Source organism: Archocentrus centrarchus, chromosome 20, assembly GCF_007364275.1.
Source record: "Archocentrus centrarchus isolate MPI-CPG fArcCen1 chromosome 20, fArcCen1, whole genome shotgun sequence".
NCBI lineage: Eukaryota > Metazoa > Chordata > Actinopteri > Cichliformes > Cichlidae > Archocentrus > Archocentrus centrarchus.
The window spans coordinates 21,191,362-21,206,838 of NC_044365.1; the positions used below are offsets into that span (position 1 = coordinate 21,191,362).

At 41.0% G+C, this 15,477-nt stretch overlaps 1 protein-coding gene across 1 annotated transcript; it reads right to left on the reverse strand.

Annotated features, from left to right (window-relative positions):
• Positions 1-7,692: 7,692 nt before the first annotated feature.
• dselb (dermatan sulfate epimerase like b) lies at positions 7,693-14,202 on the reverse strand. Its single transcript, XM_030757167.1, has one exon. It carries the CDS (start codon positions 13,173-13,175, stop codon positions 9,543-9,545), a length of 3,633 nt encoding a protein of 1,210 aa, XP_030613027.1. The 5' UTR covers positions 13,176-14,202; the 3' UTR covers positions 7,693-9,542.
• Positions 14,203-15,477: the final 1,275 nt, after the last annotated feature.

Genomic DNA, 15,477 nt, shown 5'->3' on the forward strand with positions numbered 1-15,477 from the left:
ATTTAACAACCAGCGTCAATTTACTCCTGTGCAATTCAATCATTTTCATGTATTCAGTGCATTAAGACGTCTTTATGAGGTTTTGCAGATACATGATTGCTAACCATGTGATTAACATGTCAGCCATACTGAATGTGTGACAAGCATGGTGACAATGTACTTAAGAGCCCTGTCTATGACCAGCTGGCAACCACCAGTCTTGAGGGAAAAATGAGTATTCCCTGACCAGTTGCAAGCGGTTGCTGGAGGTTGATAACAGTCAATGTTAAAATGACTGCTAAAGTCCCAGTCACACAGGCAAAGAAACTGGTGAGTGACCCCCATTTTGTTTTAGCGAGCTACAGTACGTGTCAGTAGTGAAATCTATTTTCCTCAGTCGGTTGGCAAAAATCTCCTTATGATTACTTTGATCACTAGCATACTGCTGTGGTCACCCTCACAGTTTGCCTGGAAGTGATAGACTTGTCTACAAGCACTAGCCAGTTACTCTCCAAGCCACTGTGAAACTATGAAAAATGAGACACAACTCACAAATTGAGGCCACTTGCTTTCAAAGTACTGTAAAAGTTGTGCCATTTGAAACATGTTGGCTGCAGTGCTGAGGTAAACTGCTTTTATTTCGAAAGTGAACCATTTCCCTTTCCAGTGTGCTTTGCAGCGCACTTTTACAAGTTGTATTATCATTTGAACGGTTTTTAGCAAGTGTTTGCAGACAAACATGAAAAACTAGAGGCAGCCGTGGAAATATGCTAGCAACCAAAGCAATCGCTAGGAGGCTTTTGGTGCAGCACCTTCTTTGCAACCAATTTCTCCCAGCAAGAGCAAGCAAACTCCAGGAACCACTGCCATCCAGTTGGAGAATACACGTCTTTCTCTAGAAACCAGTGGTTTTACCTGACAAGCATCTCTTTGGACAGGTTCAAACCTAGAGCCTTCTTGCTGTGAGGCCAGTGATGCACTGCTATGCTGCCAGGGTATTTGTTACATTGACTAGCTCATGTAGCTAATCTAACTATACTTAGTATTCTCTGCGTTCTACCCTCTCCTACTTTAAACCATGGTAAGTTTATATAACACTATTTTTACTCTCACCTAGCACTCTTAAAAATACAAGTTGATCCACACACTAGCAAACTCAGATGGATGCATCAGGTGGTACTTGGGGTCCAGTAACTTCCTCAAGGGCACTTCAATAGACAATATGCAGGAGCTAGGGATTGAACCTCCTGAGTAGTAGGCAACCTGCTCTATATGCTCAAGCTTTTGGGCAGCCATAGGTGAGAACTGGGAAACCAGTGAACAGTATAAAAACTCCATCCATGAGTGTGACTGAAAGAAATATACAAATACTGTCACTTCTAAAGTCGACTTCTACATATTGGAATGTATATGATTTGACACTACGGTCATTCAGAAAGGCAAGTCCAATTCGCTTTGTCATTTTTCTTGCCTTTGTCGACAGCCACCATCTTGAGTTTTCAAGTGGTTAACAAGTAATCAGAAAAGACTAATGTTAAGTTATCTGTCGCACTGCTATATCATGCACAGGTAAGTGCCTTCTTAACCTTAGAAAGTAAAATGTCGGTTGTTGGTCATCCTGCGTTCTTGTGGTATTTTTAATCCTCTAACAGAACAGGTCATCAGTATTTGACGGGCACTATGACCTGCAAATCATCAGCGTTTTGAAGCAGCAAAGGTAACACCTTGTACTATCATTTCTTACAAGACGGTTCATTTATTTTCTTTTGTCTGTTCCACGTCTGGGAACTATGAAGTGTTTTTGTTTTTTTTAGATTAAAATTTTCTTGTACTTTGCAATGAATCATTGCATATGCGAGACATTTCCCCTAAAATGCTCTCTTCAAAGCATTTATGCAGCTGTCCTGGCCTTCTTCAGCTGCTATCATTTCTTAACATCTCCCCACTCTTATATGTTTTTCCAATCAGGCCAAGAATGGTGATCTCTAAGGAACATAACCATATGAGCAGAGAATCTGACCATCTGGCTTCCTCTGTAGCTAAAAATCGCGTGGGACGAGAAGAGACTGATGAATGTCTCTCGGCTTCTGCCGCCTGTCAGTGTCAAGATGTCTCTTTTAAAAATAAAACACTGTTGTTGGAAGCTGTACATTGCCAGTGGTGTGATTGCAAGGAAACGTAAGGCCCTCTTGAAAGAGAAGTTTCTTTTTGAAGAAAAGAAAGGAGAGATACCACAAGGGGACAAAAACTAATTTCAAGTTTGTGGTGTTGGACTGATTCCAGACGTGGAGATAGCCACACTGGGTGGGATAGTTATGGAAAGGGCATGATATAAAATCTGTGTGGAGTATAATGACTGGCTTATCTGTGAAGCTCACAGTGCATGAATTCCTTACCCCATCAGGTCTCCTGTCAATTCTTTATTGTGGGAAGCAGCTTTCCTTTTCTGCTCTATCAAAAGAATATGAGATGAGAATATGTAAGTAAGGATGTGGAGTATAACTTCTGCATTACTTATTTCATTTCCAGTGACTTAGCAACAAGCCCTTGCTCTGCTCTAATTTCCCAGCCATGCTATGACCGATGTCACTGCTCCATAATACATAAATCCCACTAATTAGAGATCAATGACTCATGCTCGATGCAACTAGGCTGGATGGGATGTCCCCACACAATTTTTTTCCTATCTCCTCTATCAGTTCTATTGTGCATAAGATAACACATGAAAATGAACCACTTGGCAGACATGCCTTGGCAAGACATGGTTCAGGAGAGCGGTGGCCGCGGCAGCACTTTGACAGCCGGGTTATGGTTTCTCAGTCCCAGTAATGAAGGACTACTGAGTGTGTCATCCAGGAAAAGGGCCGCTCCCCTGTCTGTCTGTCAGTGAGCCAGCTGGATTCAATCCTACACCTCAGAATAACACCAGGCTTCAAATGCTGCAGCTTGGCCACCCTTTGCTTTAATAGACAGATACAGCTCATTACATGAAAACAGTGGCTAACCCTCTCCCATAACAGAACTGGTAAACTTACATCATTCAGAGCACAGCTAAATCATTTAGTCAGTTTATTTTTTTCTGTCCCCTTTTATCTCCTTTTCCAGCTTACACATCATTCTGCTCATTTTTGCACAGCTCGCAAACCGCAGCCGTTGAAATAGGAGAAACAGAGGAGCTCTGCTCAAAGTTATATTAGAGTGGCTCGGTTTCCTAGAGGCAGGGAGCTATGTCTACCCTGCAAACTGTCCATAATATACAGAACAAGAGTGGGGATTAACCAAAATGTCAAGAGAGACAGGTTAAGCTGACAGACTATTGGTTTATTTCGAGGGGTCTCACTTTCAAAGTCGAAAAGTCAGAAACTTCTCAAAGCAAAGTCTTTGGTCATTTTCAGTCGTGTCATATTGCTAAGCAGAGAAAATTCAATTTCCACAGACTTTCATTTGACTTTCAGGCAGAGGAATGGTCATAGAAGCTTAAAGCTCCCAGTAGCTGAGTATGTGGCTCAAGAAAATAGCGTATGCACAATAAACAAATGGAAGAACATACTACTATTTGACATAAATTCTCTGTGAACACAGCATTTATATTAATGGCTCTGCTCTGCAGTTAGTTTTGAAAAATCATATTCTGGGAAACTAAAAAGATTGGCAGCGAGGACTGCGCAAAGCCTTGAGGAGTGTGTTGATATATACAACTGTGAGTGTGTGTCTCAGTATCAAAATTTGCCTGAAGTGAAATTCAAAACGCCTCATCTGGTCTGATTTCCCCGTGCTATAAGAGCAGACTGGGCTTCATTAGCAGTTGCTGCTGTGCTTTACTGGCACGGAAGATCCCATTTTCACTACAGAAATTACTCGCCACCAGCTGCAAATTGACAGCGCGCCATATTTCCTTGCAAGTCAACTCCTATTAACAGCAATTCCTCGGATTTCCGCATCCCTGTGTCCAAACACAGCGGTGCCATCAGCAGGTATATTTGAACAGTGGGATCTAAGGACCTCACAGGCATTGTTTACCGCAGTGAAAATGACTAAATATAGGAAAGAGGCTTTGCCAGCTGCTCACACACTGTCAGTGAAGCCATTCCGAGCCAATCCGCTGACATCTGGAGGACACACTCACAACAAATCACACATCAAATTCAAATTTAAGTTTTGAAACTCTTAACAATGATGGTGTTGCTCTCCATTAGCGGGCTAATTCTCCGGCACAAAAGCCTTGTATAGTATCGATGATTACTCCTCTCCAGAATATCAGGCTGCTCTGACTGATGGTGGCTGCAGCAAAGGTTAATTAATGAGCAGTGGCAGGAGCGATGGCTGCCGGCGAGGGAGAGGCTCTCCTGGGATTTGGATACACCAGCAGTGAAAGATAAAGGTGGAAAAGGAAAGGGTATGACTACTCAGCTGAAATTGAGTCTCCTTTTCTATCTGGATAACCTCCATGTACCTAATAGTGTGAGAAAGCTGCTTGATCACTTAACCAAACTGTGTGCATGGAATTAGATTATAATGCAGCTTTTCATCATTTTCTCTATAAAACCTTATTTCATGCAATGATTATGTATTGGTTATCAGACATCAAAGATAATCTGCAAGGCAACCTTCTAGCTTAAATTAGTTCTGCAAATCATCTGCTTCTTGTGATCAGACATCAAAAGATTTCCATAAAGCACATTTGTCTTTCTGAGCAGCAGGCATTTGCAGTGTTATTTTCAGATGAGAAATAAATTCTACGGAAGAACACTCTGACATATCGCTTTATTTTTATCCTGTCTGTAAGATTCCATTAAATTTAATTGGTAGAGATTATCTATACAGACTTACATTTCATGTGTGAGCCTTACAGGGCAGAAGCGTGGCCGTTAATGTCTGTGCCATTATGTTAAAAGTCCAAAGTTAATCTGTGATGATAATCTGCATTCCCTCTACAAATATAAAAATGCTTTACAATAAGACACCAGAATAGAGGCAGAGATTCAATAATACAAAATCTTTTTAAAGCTTCCTCAAGACAAAATCTAATAAAGTTCCAGTGTCCATTAGGCTCATCAGGTTCTTGAGGAATTAGGGCAGCCTGTTCCTCTGAAAGCATGACTATAAAAGTCCTTACAGTAGTTCTCCACACTGAAGCGTTTTGGCTTGTTTCTGACATCTGTATTAAGAAAACACGACTAGCTTGTAGTGATACCCAACCAAAACTGCTTAACAAAAGGATGATGCAACATCAGGTATGTCAGCACACTCCCTGATTGACAACAACACAATCTAGAAGGTGCAGGCCTCATGGTTTAGCATCATGTGCACGAAGCAATTTTATGTTTTTGTGTTGTTTTTACGTGCAGCAGTCCATTATCTTGTATTCATCTCTTTAACCGAGTCAAGTCCCCATTGTAATTTAGTCTGGAACATACTGTCAGAGGTATGAGAACACAACAACCCACGTATTGCTGAAACTGCACCTCTCCTGCCAACAGTTCTGATTATCTCATGTTCCTCTTGTTTCATACGTGTATCTATGCCCTTAGAAAGTAGCAACGTCACAGCCGATTTGCATTTGATAAAAAGTGCAAATCATGTGGCCCATAAAGTGTTATTGAAAGGAAGCATATTTACAGTTCTTAGTACATGACCTTGTTTTATGTTCTGCTGCTGCCAGTCACTATTTCTCTGCATTGACTGAAGAATTGTTCTGTAATTAGTATCATGGTAAATATATATATATATATATATATATATATATATATATATATATATATATATATATATATATATATATATATATATATATATATATATATATATATATATATATATATATACCACTAAAGGTCTGTGGCATTTTTATTGTTATACATGAAAACTGTATCTGTTCTTGGAATGGCTTGCAGTGAATATCTGGTATTATCTGTGTAATATCTGTGCAAAAACTGTATTCCTCCTTTATCTCACTGGTTTATTAGTTGTTGTTTTTGATCCTGGGTTTTTTGTCTGTCTATAGGAAAGCTGTGAGTATTTGATTTATTTCCATAAACCAGCTTGTAAGGGAAAGTTATAAATGGCATGAGAAAAGCCAGCTTTGGTAACATATTCATTTTTATAACTTCTAGATTTCCCCCTCAAGTATAAAGGCAAGCCTTTCCACTTTCTGCTCTCCTCCCTCCCTCATACTCCCGGTGCCTTTGACTCATTCTGGTTTTCAGTGAAGGTTTGAATATTTATTAGGTATTTCATCTTTATCGGTCTACACCTTGAGGGTGCTTGAACCACATGCTTTTACAATACTCATTCAAAAGGGCATAATTAGTATGAGGGTCCAAGAATTTAAAGCTTTTTGCCACTGACATTAACAGTATCATATTCAAAACATTCCATCTGTGAAGTAGTGAAACATATTGATACAGTATATCCGGATCATTTTCTGGTCAGAAAGTAAATGACAGTAAAAGTGAGGCCATATTTGAGTACTGGCCCTTTTAACTGGAACCTAAAAAGAGTTTTGGATTTTCAAATCCAAATAAAATTAGAATTAGTAATTTCTAATTGTACTTATTAATAAATATTGGTGACGTGTTTGGTGGAATTATACATAAGTCTACAGTTGTAAATGTTAATAAAATAAATATAAATATTGAGTAGTATTCAGGTACTGTAAAAATGTTGTAATTACAAGGAAATAAAGGTAAGCGGTTCTCTAAATACAGGTTAGGCTGCTTCAGAGTACAGCTAAGAGTTTATGAGATGAGAAACATGAGAGAACAGAGGAAAAACATAGTTATGCTGCAAAGGTTTGTATTTAATTTTAGAAATATTGATTAAATCTTTGCTTTTGTGAGTGAAGTAGAGGATGGTTTTACATTTTTCCTTTGTCTTTTCTTTAGATTAAAGCAGTAAAGTAAAGGGAATCATTCTATCTGGCTTCATGATTAAAAAAAAGAAATGAGGTTATTACTTATGTCACAGCTCTCTGTGAAGCCTGAATAATTATTAAGCATGTGTGCATATATGGTAAAGACTGCTCCTGTGTTCAGAATGGATGGAACTACTTAACAAGCAGGGACTGCAAGTCCAGACTTGTAGAACCCTCCCTTCCAAAGCATTTGCCTGAGGTTTTTCTGTGAATAATGTGCCTCTGCGTGGAAGGATTAGGCACAGAGGACCCTGCCAAGCATTAGAGTGTTACAGGAGGGATCAAGAACAAATGAGTAATGAAATGACTGACTCACTTTTTTGAGGCATAAGACACAGCATGTGCTCTTTCGAAGCCTGCTCCTGCTAAGGGAGTCTCAGTCAGAGCATGGCATTAAAACTTCCCGACATGTTTTTAATTGTTGATTCCTCCTTGTCATGTACATCATCCATATAAGCAATTAGGGTTCTGTCATCCATGTCTAATAAAGTGGAGATTGTGCTGGTGCAAAAAATGCAGAAGCACAAACATCTGCATAAGCAGACACATTACTAGCAGGTTAGCCATAATCATACTGAAAGAGAGGAATGTACAAATTAAAATTTATGTTCTGGCTTTTGCAGTGAAGGATAATAGCTAGTTTAAAATGAGCATAAAAGCAGCTAATGAGGATGGATGCTTCATAATTTCATGTCACATGCCATTATGAAAAATAACACAGCGCACCCAAACAAAGACTAGTTGCCAATATATTTATGAATTTATTGTTTTCTTTACATTAATTTCTCTTTCTGCTCCAGATCCCACAAAAAAAAAAAAAAAAAAAAAAAACTGTCAAAAAGAAATGATTGTAATTCAAGGCCACAGAAGCAAGGAACCATATCCCCACAAGCAAATACAAAACAGAGTTGGTAACAGGATTGCAACACCAAAGTGAAAGCATGTCTGCCAAGTCTACACATTCAAAGACCACAAACATCAAACGGGTTTTCCAGTCAGTCAAGGGTTTCAGTGTTCATAGAGAAAAAAAACAAAAACAAACAGGACTGCTTCTAGCCAAGGGAAGATGGATATTTCCAAATGAACACTGTGTATTCTGTGTACAGATGCAATGGAGAGTCTATAAATGAGTGCACCATCTGCATGTTACATGTGATCCATTTACAATATAGAAATGTCTAAGCGAGACAGCATCAAAGGTTACTGAGTAGCGTACATTTATTACCCAGGCCAGTATAACATCACAGAGTAGTAATGGTCTCTGATTTCTTTTTTAATTTTTTTCCTCACCTGTACTTTTTATTCATCTGTGTTCAGTGCAAAGCTCGCTGGACTCTTTAGAGACCAAATCCTAAAATATCATTGGCTATCTGAGTGACTGCAACTGGAAATAGAAACATGTGTTATTTGCATTTCCTTCAGGCATTTATAGTGAATACATTACAGCAAAAAACACAGAGTAAGCCTCAGTTATGGCATTTTGCAGATTAATATAACTAGCTAAGGGGGATGCTTTGGAAATTGCTTTGACTAGAAATGTGTCAGAGCTGACAGTTTCTTTTTTTTAAGTTTGATCCCTATTAAGCACATCCCTCTGATCTAATTCAATAAATGCTAAAGGGAGTTACAATAATGATATTCATTCCTGATCCTTTGGCATATATATCTTTAGAACTCGTAAATACTTAACTTTCTTTCTTCTACACATATTTTATATTTCTTCAGAGGTTTATGCTGCCATAATAATTAAGTAGATACAGTAAAGTTAGCCTTGGAAAATGCACTGAACCCCACATACAATCAAATTTTATGAAAGTGCTAAACTGATATGACATCTTTGAGCATCTAAATAAAATCCCTCAACCAGTACAACCAACAAAAATACAATCTATCATTTAAGTAAAAAAACACCACTGTCATGTTCTCGCTCTCCACTTAGTTTCAATCCTTACAATGCAGCATTTTTATACAATTTAAAGGGAAACAGTTCAGACAGTAAAATGACAGCCCAATTAGTCTCCTACAGCTTCAAAACTGCTAATGAGCTTCATAGCATATCTGTTCCAAACCAATGAATGTGCTGCCACCCCCCCACCCCCCAAAAAAAGAGCAGAGAAAAAAAATCAAGTAAGTAACCAGAGCTTTGAATTTTGCACAAACATTTTTAACCCCACTGATTTTTGGGGGAGTAGTAACATCAAATCTGTGCTGAAATTCAGTGATATTCATCTGTATGTAAGACAACACAGGTCGAAAGTTTCAGTCAATAAAAGAGTGCTGCGAGTAACTGTAGAGCGCTGCTAGGGGGAGACGAACAATAAAACGAGCTCCCTTCCACCTGTTTTAATGTAAAATATTCCTCCCTCACAAACATCTGTCGCTGCAGTCGACACGATACTGTACACATACCCAAACAAATACAACTGAGGGAGAAAGCTTGAAGACAGGTTTTTTTTCTTTTTTTTTTCAACTTTTAACATCAGTTTTTTTTTTTGTTTTTTTTTTTGCTTGTTTGTTTTTGTTGTTTTATTTCAGCTCAGTGCAAAAGACAGACAAACAAACAAACAAAAAAAAGAACACATTACAGAACTGGTTGTGACTGGCAGCTACAGTAAACAGAGACAGCTCAATATCAGCTGACCAGCAGCAGTTAACTGGTAAACCTTGTGTAACCCAGCCTCTTCATCACGCTTCCACATACATCCTCTATCAGTCTGATGTCCTTTCGAGGCATTTTCTGTCTCCATATGTTAATGTTGGCTGGTGAGATGTCTCCTTCATACATTAGATTGTACAGGTTCGTAGAGGTGGTGAATATCAGTTGATTGAGGGCTGCGGGTGACACAGGCACCCCTAGAAATGTGTGTATTGTCTCTGCCGTCTCCTGGGGGAAGTTGACCACATCCTCAAACCTCACTTGGAGAAAGGACTCCTCGGGAAGGCTCTCGCTGACCCTCAGTGCCGCTGCGGTGTGAGCCAGCCACAGATGAGCCAGAATCAAAACAGGATTTGTCTCATAATGGGACAGCAGCCTCTGGATTATTTTAAACTCTGGCGCAACAGCCGAGCACCCATCCCTGACAGCATCCTCTTTGAATATCAAGGAAAGGTGCTGTGGGATGTTTTTAAGGACGTAAAGGCTGGGTTTGCTGTTATAAATCATGAGATAAATCCACGCTCTAGGGTCTCTCACCAGGTATATTGTCCTCAGAGAAAGTCCCACTACCTCCTGAATGAAAGGCAGTTTGAGCGTCCAGCTTCCACTCCGCATGTTGATTACCACCCGTGCGTTAGGGTACTCTGCAACATGCCGTCTCATTTCCCTTACATACTCTGCATCTCTATCCAGACTGGCCCTCAGTTTGCCCTTCAGGTCAGATGCTGGTTCTCTCTTCCTGGATCTTTTCTTTCTGTCCCTGGAGATGCTGACCCTTTGGGGCTGCTTGACCCTGCTGCCCTCTACAAGCTGAATGTTTTGCAAGTGCAGCTTTGTGTTATGCACCAGCGAATGCAGCCAGCCCTGGATAATCTTAAACCTTCCTTGCAGAGCATCTGACCTTGACCACTCACAGGCATCGACCAGGGAATCAAACTCAAACTCGGTCTCAGGAATGTCCACATGCTCGGTGGGAACCCTTATATAAACAAAGTCCGAGCTATTGTAGAAAAGATGCTTGAGTATTTCCGATCCCGATCCGGGAAGGGTTGTTATGACAATTGTGGGGAGGGGGAGCCGGTGCTGCTCATACAGTTTGATTTGTTTGTTTACTTCATTTTTGGCACCCGCACCTTTCCATTTTACCCCACAGAGAAGCTGATCACAGCTGTTAGACACAAACAGCAGCTCGGCTATCCACAGAATGAGCACAGTGAGGAGTGCATAACGCATCAGCCTGCTGAAGCAAACATAAAACTTTCTCTTCATGGTCAAAAATCCTATAGCCACACAGAGAACAACTCCCGCTATTACATTAACTGTGAATCCAAAGTCAAACAGCTGATTATCACTGCTGACTTGTTTAGGGATGAGTTGCGTCCCAAGGCCGTATCGGGTGATTTGATATCGATCCTCAACTTTACAGTGACCTCCAAATCCCAAATAATTCAACCTAGCTCCAATGTCTTTATAGTTTGTAGCAATGGACACAATATTCTCTGTGTTATTAATGATTAAAGAAAGCCTCACTCCATTTTTGCTGTTATCTATAAATCTACCGTTAGACACTTTGACATATGGCCCATGCAGCACGTAAGCCACTCTGCTGACTGTGCCTGTCATTTGAAAAGTAATGTTTACATACTGCGTCCACCTCTTTTTAAACTCAGCTGCCTGCTCTGCCTCCTGTATCCTTGTTTCAGGGCTGTGACCCTGAGTGTCAAACCAAAACATTTTATAATGAGCATCCCACACATCCATCATTGCACCGTTATATCTGTCCATGAATCTGAAAGGAACATATTTAAAGTCAATGTCGAGATTGTGGAAAAAAGCACTGAGTGACCTCACAGGTGAATCACCCCACTTTTCCACATGGTCAAGTACTAGCAGAGTCTGCGAGTTGAGCAGAACCAAAGCTCTGAATACACTTTTTAGTCTCATGGCGGGTGAATAAGCCAACGCGGCTTCCCCACTCACAAACATGCTGTCCCTGTGTGAGGAAGCAGCAATCACCTCACCTCTAGCATCGCCCACCCCCTCATCAGTCCAGCGCAGCCACTTAGCGCACTCCCCCAACTGACCCTCCCATGGATTGTTACACTGGCTCGTAGGAGATGGACTAAACACTAAAACATTGTTAAGATAGCTGTACTTTGGTCCATACAGTGCTTCAGACACAAATACTTGCCCATTAGGAGCAAAAGTAAAAGAGTTCTGGTCTGGGTGCTCATGGCCAGGGTTAAAACTGTTCCAGCCATCCACCCAGGAGTAAGGCTTGTCATGGACAATGTCATAGACTGCACGGCCACCCAGATTGCCAGACTTAAAGGAGACAAAAGTATTACTCTGGCCGCTGGGAAGCCCAGCTCCGTATGTAACCACACCCCAGTTTGAGAAAATATGCATCTTAGCTTTGCCAAAGTCGTGTGGAGGCTGCGGAGTGAGGTGGGAGTTGTACCAGATGTATTCTGTGTGAAGTGTAGCCCAGCGCTGGGCAGATGACTGCCCCATGGGGCCATCCTTAGGTCGGTGCTTTCTAATCTGTTGAGCCAGCCAGTTGCCCGTTCCGTTCTTCATGACGAAGGTGTCGAGGAACACAAGCTGGCTCTCTGGCCCATAAAACCAGTTGTAGTTGGAGTCTGCAATGCCAACTGTTCTTTGAAAGCCCGGCAACAGAGTGGCATAATAAAACCAGAAGTGCCCTCTCAGCCAGTTGTTTTGCATGTTGTCTATGGTGAAATGGCGTTGAGCTAAGAACACATACTGAGTAATAGACTTAGCTGTGTAGCTTCCATAGGCTACTCCCTCATCCAGAGAGCCATCAACAACATGATTCAGAAGAAACATTGTTTTCTCCATATAGTTCACTGCCACTTGTTTCCAGATCATCGACTCCGGGTCGTCATGGGACCCCACCACTATTGCACCTGTCAGGATGGCTAATATGTTGGTGGTCTGATGATTTTGGAGATACTGTTTCCCCCATCCTCTGTACTTAGAGAGCTCATACAGCTCCACTGTCTCAGCGCGAATTTTCTTGAGGTATACATCCCTTCTACGTTGATCCAAGTAAGAGTAGATGAAGTCATAAGCAGTAGCAAACCCAGTGAGTGAGTGTGCCATGGGGACCTCATCGTTTGGTGCACTGGTCACCTTCCAGTCTGAGTATCCAGCCATTCTATCCATAAACTTGATAAGGAACTGCAGGGCAGCAGAATCCTCTGGGCACAACAGGCAGTAGAGAGCCAGGGGAGGCAGGTTGTTTCCATAAATCTCATTCCACTTGCTTGTAAACTCCTCGTGTTTCACAGGGGGCAAGTAAAAGGGAACATTAGACAACATAGTGAGCACAGCAGCCCGGATGACTTTAAATATGTGACTGTGGGTGGTAGAGGACTTTTGCCTCAAGTGCAACACATCCACTTGGTTAAAATATAGGTTGGGATGGGAGTCAGCAGACTGGAGCTTCCAGTGCTCAGTTGCTCCGTCTTGTGTGAGCTTGACCTGCAGCAAGTCATCTGTGAAAATGTCTCTGTCTGTGGTGTTGAAGACCCCCGAGAAAGCTGCAGCCACTGTGAACAATGGCAGTAAAAAAGCTGAATATACAACCCAGTTTCCAGCCATGTTTCCAGGTATTTGTGAGCACGTGTTACGCTACTGGATTTTAAAAGTAATTAGCAGACAGTTTTCTTTGTAAAAAGTGCTGTAATGTCCCATAATTTCACTTATTTCAGATTGAAAGTCCAGATAAAGTTTTATTATTAGAGGTGCAGTAGTCCGTGACGTTTCTCTTTTAAAAGAAAATATAATGCAATATCAAACTCCTGGACTTCATAGAAAAGAACAGGGACCAAAAAAACTTTAGTGCAAGAGCAAACACTATCCATATCCACGTGTAACAAGATTGTAACAGTTTGCAAAGGCAGCAAAACACGCCAAAATAAATATAAATAAAGCTATGGTGGTAAGAAGATATTTTCGGTATTTTTTTTTTAATATTAAAATCCAAGAAAAAAAAAAATCTTTATGCCTGCACGTTGTCCTTCGTCTTCATAGTAATATGGGTACTCGTGAAGACTGGCGTCTCCCCCCTTGCCGGTAACTCATATTGATCTCCTCCCCAAAACATTTCCTATCGGACAAACACCAGTCAGCCCCAGTCTGTGTCCGGTCCAATCACAGCCACCCAAATGCTCCGTGTGCAGCCCGACCGAGCTGCAGCATCCACGGGCATGAACCTCAGCAAACACCGCATCTCCGCTGCAAACATTGCTCGGTATCTGCGCTGCAGAGACGCCAAACTCCGCGGTGCTTAATTCTGCAAATCCTGATCGGGAAATTGATCTGTTTGCATTGTTAAAAACCAGTCCTCTCCTTTCCTCGCCTAACGCTTTATCTTCTCCTATTAGTGCGGGTGAAGTCCGAAAAGAGGAAAGTTGCCGTCACTCCTCAAGTATTCAAAGAATGAGACATTTTTCCCGATTGTCCGCAGAAAACAGCGAATCAGCCCGCTAAATGGAGAACAATCCACATGGATATCTGTTGTATCTGTGGGGATATTTTTGTACCCACTGGCGTTTGAGACACACACAAATGAGCCTGTATGTTGTGTGTGTACCTCCGGACGCGTCTCCGTTGTGTCCTCCCGACTGCTCAGCACAGTCAGTTTGATTGTTTTCCTGCACTGGATGGAAAAAATTTCCACTGTACAAACTGTAGAGGGAGCCGTGACTTCAGAAGCCCGATCTCATTTCTCACATAATGTGGGAAGGCTTAATATTCCCCCCATTATGCCCCCCCCCCCCCCCCCCCCTATTCCTGACTGATGTTAAGTTCCTACCTAATATTAGGGCTGCAGTAGGAAAATCTAACTACTGGTGATAAATCACTTTTTAGTATCCCTTTAATGTGATCTGCACGACTCCTTTATTGTGTCATTTAATCTGACATTTGCTAAAATAATAAAGACAGTGGCATGGAGAGGAACAGTAGGCGTATGCTTCGGTAAACAGTTTATATTACAGCACCTTAGAGGCGTCTTGTGAAATATTTTTATTTCCTTTCTTTTGTAAAAGTGGATGAGAATTAACATGAATAACGATCTTGTTTATGTCTGCTCAGTTTAAGGCCAGTAAAAGTAAAACGGGTAGCTTTGAAGAGTGGAAGCAAAGGCCACAGCTCCATCTAAGGAACAAAATCAGCTCACCAGCGCCTCTGTGTTATATCTGCTTTGTATAATATGCAGGAAAACAATTTAAAAACTAAATTTTTGGAGGTTAAGGGGTGGGATTTTTTAGTAGAGAACAACAGATAAATAATCCATCCCATTGTCGCTTTTAAATTTCATTCGTGTTGAGATTTTCATGAGAAGGCGCAGATGTGGAGCCGCAGTTGGATGGACAAACAGAGGAAAAATATTCAGTGAAAGATGAGTGAATGAAAAAGACAAAAAAAAGCTTTCCCTGTTCCCATCCTTTATTCCAAACTAACTTACAAACTGTAGCTTCATATTTACTTCAGACACTGCAGCAGTAACAGTGATCATATCTCGCTTTCAGCAAGAGTGTGTTTTTTTTCCCCCTCTAAATGTCAAACCATGCTTTTAACATAAGAATCATTATTAGAATTTGCATTAAGTCACCACGAGAGAGCTTGCTTTATTTGTTATTCTCTGTCTGACATTTATACATGTATTTGTAATAATACAATATAAGTTCATACTAAACAAATGAAAACATCACAGAAAGATATCTCACTGAATCTCTTCACTCCTCATTGCATGACTTTGCAAAAGACTTCCCAGGGGCAACAGAAAAGGCCTCCAATAGCCTCAAAAACATCTCCTCTTTGAGAAATGTGTGACATTTGCCTGCCCTAACATAGCCCACCATGGGCTCATTGATCAGCTCATTCTTTCCTTATTAGG